At 30.0% G+C, this 9,581-nt stretch overlaps 1 protein-coding gene across 1 annotated transcript; it reads right to left on the bottom strand.

The window, feature by feature from the left end:
• Window positions 1–7,443: 7,443 nt before the first annotated feature.
• On the bottom strand, window positions 7,444–9,297 carry LOC108835041 (UPF0481 protein At3g47200-like). Its single transcript, XM_018608348.2, has 3 exons — window positions 9,125–9,297; window positions 8,384–8,907; window positions 7,444–7,945 (listed from the first exon to the last, which is right to left on the bottom strand). Exons 1-3 carry the CDS (start codon window positions 9,268–9,270, stop codon window positions 7,521–7,523), a joined length of 1,095 nt encoding a protein of 364 aa, XP_018463850.2. The 5' UTR covers window positions 9,271–9,297; the 3' UTR covers window positions 7,444–7,520.
• Window positions 9,298–9,581: the final 284 nt, after the last annotated feature.

Below are 9,581 nucleotides of genomic sequence, written 5' to 3'. Positions count from 1 at the left end.
CTGGCCATTAATCTTTCATTGAAGATATCTCCCATGACGTTGATTTTAAAAACTTTTTTCCTAATTTCATAGATGCTAATAAATAGGAATGTAAATAATCAAACTTTTCCTGCTTCACCAGATTCAACCTTCTGCTTCCTTACACACATATGCTGCCACAATGGTTTCATCCTACATCCTTCTTTTTAAGTTGAAGTTCGGTTGTTGCTCTCAGATGGTGGTTACACGTCTTTTCTGTCTCTGGAAAACATGCAATCTTAAGAAAGTAGAGGAGTTATGGGAGTTCACGAATGCCATCAAGAAATCTTATAATGAATGCAAATAAAAATCTTACAAAAATGCAATTCATATAAAATATTCAACAACAAATAAAATAGTTATATTCAAATAAAAAATAAAATACAATTTATAACGTTAAACTGTTAATCTTAAAACAACAAATGCAAAGTTATTGAAATTTAATATGTTTTACATCAGAGACTTTACTATTATATACAAAACATATTATTGAAAAACACAAATACAAAATATATTAACCTATAACCTATTACGATATAACATAATAAAAACATTAAATAATGTTCTTAACAAATAGAGATGACCACATAATTACATCATCCAAAAAAATTTACTCAACAACAATAAATATCAAAAATTTAAAAAATTTAATACTAAGATTTAGGATTAAAAATACACTGTACCAACTTCGAATGTATCTTTACGATCAATATACATATGATTGGTTAAATCGATATAGTCACAACTTCTTAATTTTGACAAATCCAGAGCGAGAAGAAACTATTGGTTAATATAACACCTGTGATTATTTGAAATTATCATCATAAGCACCGCTCACAAAATATAATTCATAGAAATCAACCTAGAAAAGTCCAAAGCATCAAACTATTATAACACTTCCCCATCATCCCAATATACAAAACTAGGTCTGGGCATAAATCTCAAACCCGAACCCGATCCGAAGTAAGAATATCGGTTCAGTTACGGATCTAGCCAAAAACAAGATCAATTTCATTTACTTTGGGTTATCGGTTTGGTTCCATTTTAGCCGATAACTGAAGAGTAACCCGAGTTGAACCGACCAAATACAAAGCTGATAGTATAAAACGTGACAAAAAAATCATCTTATTCCAAATGAGATGACGCAAAATAAAAGATAAATAAAAATGCAGTTTATATAACTAGCATAGATTTATCAATTTAAGTTTTTAGGCATCTTTACTATCATATCTAATTATTGATATATGTAATGTGAAAAGTAATATTTTCACAACATAATATATATATATATACATATAAATATATATGTATAAACTCTAATTTAATATAATCATTGTAAGATGAAGTCCACATTTATAAATTTTCTAAATCATAATTTAAATTAATAAGTTTCAATTAAATAATAAACAATTCAGCTATTACACTTTCAAACTCTCATGCATATATTTAAACTTAAATTTCTTTTATAGTAACTTTGCAAAGACTACAATCAAATTAATAAATTCCATAAAATCATATACATATTTTGTTTTCTAAAATACTGTTGAGAAATGTTCTAAATAATAAAACTATAGTCAAATCATAACAATATTAGCAAAACCGGCACGTAGCGCCGGCAAACCCCTAGTATATCATATGTTAATGTCAAACTAGATTGACAACTGATTAATTAGACTGAAGTTGACAAAAAAAATTAGACTGAATTTCAAAAGTTCTTTGATATTAATACCGAGCGAGTGAGGCTGTGAACAATAATTCCTAGAGCAGTTACATCACAATATTTAATTTAATTTCTCACAAAAAAGAAAGTAAAATGATCTTTTTAATGTTCTTATGCTCCTCTTTGTAACGTTTTTTTTTAAATGAAAAACTTTAAGAATTTTATAAGATATTCATTTGCCACATATTTTTTCAACTAGTCTATTTTTTTGTTTATAATATAAGTTTTAATAAACAACAAACTAAAACAAAATTATAATAAAAGAAATTAATACTTTAACAGAAGAGTACGGGGGGTTTGATCAAAAAAAAAAAAACAGAGTACGGGGGAGAATATCTAAACGATAGAAATGCTCTAAGATTTTATGTTCACGAGGAGCGAACATGGTAGGACAAGAGTTTCTTTTTCTTTGCATTGCATGGGCCAGCTCTAGTGCATAACCTTCTCCTAGTATATGATCTCACACATGTAAGAAGTGTTGGAGAGATAAGAGTAGAACGTGTATGTGGCCGAATCAGACTATAACAAAGTCTACGGGCTCCTGAAGTCAGTCTATGTGGTGGAGTTTGGGAGATTTTGCGTTCTCAGTTCCAATAAAGGAGGAAAATGGTTTTGGGTCTCAATATTTTGTCGGGATACCGCCTTACTCGATAAGTGACACCTTAAGGTCTTCCTTACTCATCCTGATGGATAACCTCCTCGTTCTAATACTCTTATTTATTTTTATTTTTTTAAAACACAGGGTGCGATGTGCGATTGGTAATGGCTGTAGGTGTTCTCCACAGCCTCATTTTGTTTCTAAAGTATCAAAATCAGAGCAATCAAGCTTTAATTTAATTTTTAAAACCACAGCTCTTGAAATAACCTACAGCTGTAGAAGTGTTCTGCAGAGCCAAATATCCAAAGCAAACTTTTAGTGCTTTCCATAAAATTCTACAGCAATAAAATTTAAAACTACAGCAAAAAAATCTACATATTTTTTTCTACATCAATAATTTCGAAGCTACATCCATTACTAATCGGATCCACAATAAAACTGTTTTTTATATCACCACTTTTATTACTATGCAATCGAGGATACATGATCTTCGTGAAGAAGATTAGTTATATGGAATGTAAATGACCTATCTATTGGCCTTGACGTTGCCACACGATCTGCCACTTTATTAGCCTCCTTTTTAGTCCACTGGAATGAAATAGCCTCAAATTTATTTGTCCAACATTTGATCTCCTTCGTCCAGTTATAAACACCAATACATAGCATTTTGTCCTTTAGGATATCGATAGCTTTCCTATTGTCTCCACTCTCCCTCGGCTTTTGTACTTTTCTTCCAATGGCTTGAACACATCCTTTATAGTTTCCTTCACTGTCTCGTAAAACCCACCCTGCAGTTCCATGTATGCCTTCATTTAAAAAGGACCTATCAGTGTTGCATTTGATATATCCTTGTGGAAGCCGTATCCAATGATGTTGTCCCTGCAATAAATTTGTCCTTCTCATCTGAGAAGGCCAATCTCTTCCCAAGCTCCCTGATTGTTTCAATTCTTTTGCATCAGACTTTACATACTGGAGAAGGAATTTCCAATGAAGATTATTTTGTTGAAGGAATTGATTTCTATTCTTTCATATCCTCCAAATAGGTAAATTTTGTAGGTACTTTAACCTTGCTAACATACAGCATTGGATACACGCGTCTAAAGGTCTGAAGCTCTCCAAATTTGTTTAATATATGAGCATTCAAAGGAAAGATGATCCTCTATTTCTACATCTATACAATAATCTCTTAGACATTATTTGATAAGTGATTTGTACATATGTCATCACTACTTTTATTTTCAACAAAAAAATGATGACATGACTCAAAAAAATATGACATGTATCAATATAATTATGACATGTAAAAAAATTTATATTAAGATTTATATTTTTGGTAAGATTTTAAATATAATAATGATTATTTTCTATATACAAATTTATATTTTTAGCAAAGTTTCATAATATGGTAATAACTAATAAATTTTATATCAAAAATATTTTTTTCTATAAATATTCATTTTGGTAAGATTATAGAAATATGACAATAACTAATAACTTTTCTATATCTTTAAAATAATATATTTATATAGGTAAATAATAATTTCGAATATATAATTTTTAAATCAATTTATGAATCATATTTTTTATTATTAAAATAAGCAGTTATAATTATATATTTTATCAACTTATATATCTTATTTATATTTAATGTATATATTTATTAGAACTAATTTATATATTTACAAATACACTTATTTAAAATAAAAGTAACTAAATAAAGTATAATATGAATAAAATAACTTTATAAAATTTTAATTATTTTTATTAAATTTAAACAAGAAAAATAAAATATTAAAGTAAATTTGAATAAATCAAACTAAAGATTACATTAAGTTTTTATATTTTAACTAATGTAATTAAATTATAAAAACTAAAAGTTGGAAAATTTATTTGTATAAAATAAAAATATTTTTAATTTTTTTTTTATATCTGCGCATGATGCAGGAAAACTCTTAGTACTTTTGTATTGTTCATTAGTTGACAAATGAATCGCACGTTCGTGTCATACACTACAACCCTACGTCCCTACTCCCGGTGCTGCTCAAATATGGTTGGGTGGGAAGAATTCAATTAAGATGTAATAGCAGAAATCGGAAACTCAGCACATGGCACGACCTCACCACTCACCAGTCTCGTATAAATGATGAGTTACTTTTATAGAAAGACTCCAAAATAAATAAAACGCATATAGCATGTTAAAATTAAAATATTTAAATCTTTTTAATTTAATTTATATTCTATGAGCTGATACAGTGATACATTTTTTTTAACGTCTGAATCGATTATTATCGAGTAATTATGCTATTACAATGATGAGAATATTACAAAGACGATTTTACAGCCGACACTTCTATCATCTTATGAGAATACACGTCTGACTGCACCACTCTGAGTCGTCCTATGAAATCCATGTTCGATGGTACGCTCTTCACCAAGCTGAAAATCTTCTGTAACCTATTTCTCCATAATCTGCATAATTTGGTATTTTCTGGGGTTTGAATCCCAGATCTCCGAATGTAGAAGTAATTGAACCCTTAGTCAAACCACTGGACCAAAGGGGCTTCCATACAGTGTACATTTGCTACACCTTTTACAAATTTTCGTAGTGATTGAACAATTTTGACTATTTCTACAATATGGTTTCCAAACAAATATATTGCAATAAAAAACCGTTACACTCAAATGTATCTTTCCATAATTGTTTGGAAAGAATTCGTAAAATTAAAGAAAGAAATATATATAGGTTGAGTAATATTTCCTCTGTTTTTTAAAGATGTATGTTTTAGTGTTTTCACACATATTAAGAAAACAAATTAACTATACATCATTTTTAGAAATTATCAAATTCCAATGCATTTTAACCAATAGTCTTTCAATAAATTCAATCAATTTTATTGAAATTTGCAATTTTTGTATAAGAAACATAAAAATACATTTTTGTGAAACAATTTATTTTTCTAAAACATCTATCTTTAAAAAACAGAGGGAATAGACTGTAATACTAGTGTGAATCCAGACATAAATCAATTTACATGTGTGAAATCACTTTATCCTAATGGTCAAAGGTTCCGATTTCCAATAGATACAATTTTTTATAGATTATTGAATTCAATTTTTTCAGAAATTTCAGAGTGCAGATTCTTTTGTTGTGATCATGGGCTGTTAGATCATATCCATTCAGGAAGTCGTATATGTGGAAACTTCTTGTAAAATTGTCTATGAAATTGAATAGTAATATCCCATATGCGATAATAATGATTATTTATAATAGAAATATTGATTATACGATGATGTACCCAATGTTAAAAATTAATATACATTTGTTTTGATATCTAAAATTTATGCAGTAATTCATATTCTTCTATTTTTATGAATAATATTTCTGATTATTTTTAAAAGAACATATATAAAATTATGTTCTTTTAAAAATAATCAGAACATATATAAAATTATGTATAGATTTCTTTCAAAAAAAATTATGTAAAGACATGATATAAAATTATAAAACTCAAGGTTTAGCAAAAAAAAATCGCTTTAAGAATAGCTAAGACGTTTAAACATAATAAAACATATAAAATATAAAATTTACGTCAATGTGACAAATTATATTAATTGAGATAGGGGTAGTCGTTCATTATGTTCGTGTTCGTTTTGAGTTTTATGGTTTCAAATTTTCATTCTTTTAGGTTCCATTCGGATTTTATATATATTCAGACCGGTTTTTCATGGTTTCGGATTTTCAAGTTTTCTAGTTATTTACTTGAGTTCGTTTAGATGTGATCATCATACAAGATCCATTTGAATTTTTTACAGCTTGGTATGGATTCAGATTTAGGTTTTTCGTCGGGTCTGGATGTGAAAAAGGAAAAATGTTTTTTTTTTATTTTATCAAAAACTGTTTTACGGATGATGCTCCTGCGAAGCCTTCTATTTTGTCCCATCCAGACCCTGCATCCAGATGTGGTTCATGGAACTTTGGAAAGCAAATGGAAGAAGAAACATATATGTTGCATCAATCCCAGAAGGTGCAGTCCTATTTAGAAGACTTTCCCATCATCTAAATAATGTGTAATAAATTAGATTTAATATAATTGGTTTAGTTGTAACTAGTGATTTTAGCTTTAATTTTTATCTATAATTAATTAAATTACCAATCGTATTTTACGTAGTTTTAAAGTTAAAATAAATAAAATTAAAAAATAATTGTAGAACTCTTATTTTCTAAAGAAACAAATATGGCTATAAAAACTATTTCTTTTTAAAAATATTACTATAAAAATATATTTTCTTTTCATTATTTTTTATTTAATTTGTACAGTATAACCCTCATCAAATTAAGATGTAATAAATCGTGAAGATCGGAAACTCGGGCACATGGCACGACCTCACCATCCTCGTATAATATGAAAAATACTTGGGTTCACTCCTACAGTGAACCTTTAGGTTTCACCCAACCAATAAGATTTTATTATTTCATATTCAGTATCTTTTAAAAAAAGGAATAAAATATTGCCCAAAAGTTTGTAGTTCACTCTAGGGGTGAACCTAAAAGTTCACTCTAGGGGTGAACCCAAAAATTTATCGTATAATATACTCTAGGAAAAAATTGACACGTTCACGTTAAGTTCATGACCATATGACAACAACACTTATTAATAAGTTGTTGAAAGACAAATTTTAGTTGTGTAACTTATTCGAATCAGGAACCAATCAGAAGGTAGTACTTGGCATCATAATACAAATATTGGTAGATGTCATCATATCGATAAAAAAGACCAACCAATTAGATAGTGGTCAGACATGCAAACTAGTGTCCAAATAAAGAGAAATCAATTTGCCTCGAACCCAACAATATATCCAATCCCAAAATATTTCCTTTTACACGATATATGGAGATCCAAAACTCAGCCATCAGTCTCTTAAAGTTTGTTCTCTCTCTTTGTTCTTCCTACATCTAGTTAAGATTCAAGAGTAAATTACTGTTTTCTGTAACCTAGTTTTTGAAATTTTCACTATTAGTATTACAAAAAATTATCCAAAGACAGTTTAATCTGTTTTTCTTACACAAACTTATTGAAAAAAAAAAATGTTACGTCATTTTTTGTTTGTTTTTTCTTTCATAGAAGAAAATACAACTTATTGGAAAAACAAGAACTGAAATGAAAAATAAAATGACCAATAATGTCAAGAAGGTGGCTTGTAATAAGCATAAACAGCATAAAAACTCTGGACTAATGTGAGCACCAGCAGAATCACTGCAGCGAAAAATGAGAAATATGCCCAAGGGTTATTGAAGTACCTGTGTTTTAAAGTAGCCTTCAAAGCATTCCACTTACGACTATAGTAATAGTTAACCTCATCAGACAGTTTAGATAAATAACTATCTTTTGGATCGAAAAACACTTCCTGACATAGCCGGTTGAACAAATCCGCAACTTCAGCATCGCTCCCTAGCCAATGTTCAATAATACCACAGTAGTGCAAGTAGCTAACATCTTCAGAAGAATTTATTAGATTATCCATGAAAATTATGTACGATGTTATGTCCTTGGTCGAGTCAATATGGCATTGTTCGAAAGCTATAAGATTCGAAAAGAGTGATTTGGTACCTACAATTAACACAAGGAGGGTTCCATAGAAATTTTAGTTTTTATACAAAAAAAAAACAACAACAGCAAGTTGATCGTGAGGCTACATGACTAGGAATACCCTTTTTCTGAATCTAGATATCAAATTATTATGTTGACAAAAAAAAAAGATATCGCATTATTATTCTTAACAAATATTCTCTCCATTTCAATGTATATGATGTTTTAGAAATGTTTTGTTGTTTAATAATAGATATTGTTTGCACAAAATTATATAACTTTAATTTTATCAGAAACTGTTTAGCCAATTGTATTTTTATTAAATAAATTAGTTTTAAATAGATGTAACAAGTTTCAGTCGATGATGTATAAAGAAATCAATTAAATAGTAAAACATATATGTGGAATGAACTACAAACCTAAAAAGCTAGAAATAAATAAACGAAAACGTTGACTTACCGTCATGGATTAGTAGTTTGGGTATCTCTAAGCAACCGTGCTCGAACCGGATATCCCAAAACCGGTTAGTTTTCCTTGTCTTGAATTTAACACCAGCTTCTCTTAGTTCCGTCACGCAATGTACGAGTTGTTGTTGTCGCTTGTCCACCAGGTTCAAGGGGAGTGGATCCTCCTCAGACCTTGGATTCGGTGTATAACTAAACTTGAGGAGGCTTCGACGGAAAGCATCAAGACAGTGCAACTCACCCTTGTCGCCAAGTAAGTCCAAGGATCTTTTCAGCCAGGTCTTGAGATTTAACGGGTCCAGTCTGGTAGAGGCCTCTCCTGTTGGCATTAGTGGATCAAAGAACTTAACGGCTACTTGTGCCACTAAACCGGTTTGGTTCGTTGTACCAAGTTCAAGTTGTAGCCCTAATAACCGGTCTAGGACGAAGAGAGGTAGTTGATTTTCCAGCATAACCATGTCACGTTGAATTGAATGCATCAATCCCCGCATGGCGAAAACAGGATCGTTGCGTGCATATCTGCTCAATCAAAATAATAATAACAATAATAACAAGTGTGCAATCGTATCATCACTAATATACTAGATACTATGACAACTGTGATAACTGTGCGATTAACATGATTTTAAAAGATAGCCAAAAATCAAAATAATAATAAAATTCAAAATTATAGATAACTGGAATCAACATTAGACAACAAGTAACAAGACAAAACCGTAAGTTTATTTAGGCTTACCCGATTGGCTGGAATCCTTCCACAGTTCCCCTGAAGAGCTCAAGAACAAAACAGCCATCAAGAACAAGCATTTCTGTAAACTCATTAACGCTTAAAGCAATTGGCCCTTGGTAGCAAGCACGAGCCCTCTCCTCAAGCTCTTTCATGGCATCAATATATATTTCAATGCCGTGACCGGTGCGCAGTGGCGGACCGAGGAAATTATTTTACTTGGGTCATAACATACACTAAATTAAATAAAAAGGAAGTAATATGGTGCAAGAAGGGAATCGAACCCGGATTAGGGGTGTCAGACAAGGAATAATACACTACAAGAAAAGTTGTATATAGCCACAAATTAGCAACAAAAAAATTTGCGGCTACATATTTTCAGTTACAAATGGCCACAAAATAGCAGCGAACAAAAATTTGTGGCTGTTACGTAGATATTTGTAGCTAAATAGCTACAAACTACACT

This window comes from Raphanus sativus, chromosome 4 (genome assembly GCF_000801105.2).
Source record: "Raphanus sativus cultivar WK10039 chromosome 4, ASM80110v3, whole genome shotgun sequence".
In the NCBI taxonomy this organism is placed as follows: Eukaryota; Viridiplantae; Streptophyta; class Magnoliopsida; order Brassicales; family Brassicaceae; genus Raphanus; species Raphanus sativus.
The sequence above is the reverse complement of the archived record's forward strand: the minus strand, read 5'-3'. Positions and strand labels throughout refer to the sequence as shown.

Excerpts from the sequence above, each read along its gene's own strand:
- LOC108835041 (XM_018608348.2), bottom strand. The coding sequence starts at position 9,270 with ATGAAAGAGCTTGAGGAGAGGGCTCGTGCTTGCTACCAAGGGCCAATT. Across the intron at positions 8,908-9,124 it reads GAAGGATTCCAGCCAATCGG|ATATGCACGCAACGATCCTG; the intron begins GTAAGCCTAAAT and ends TTGATTGAGCAG. Across the intron at positions 7,946-8,383 it reads CAAACTACTAATCCATGACG|GTACCAAATCACTCTTTTCG; the intron begins GTAAGTCAACGT and ends TGTTAATTGTAG.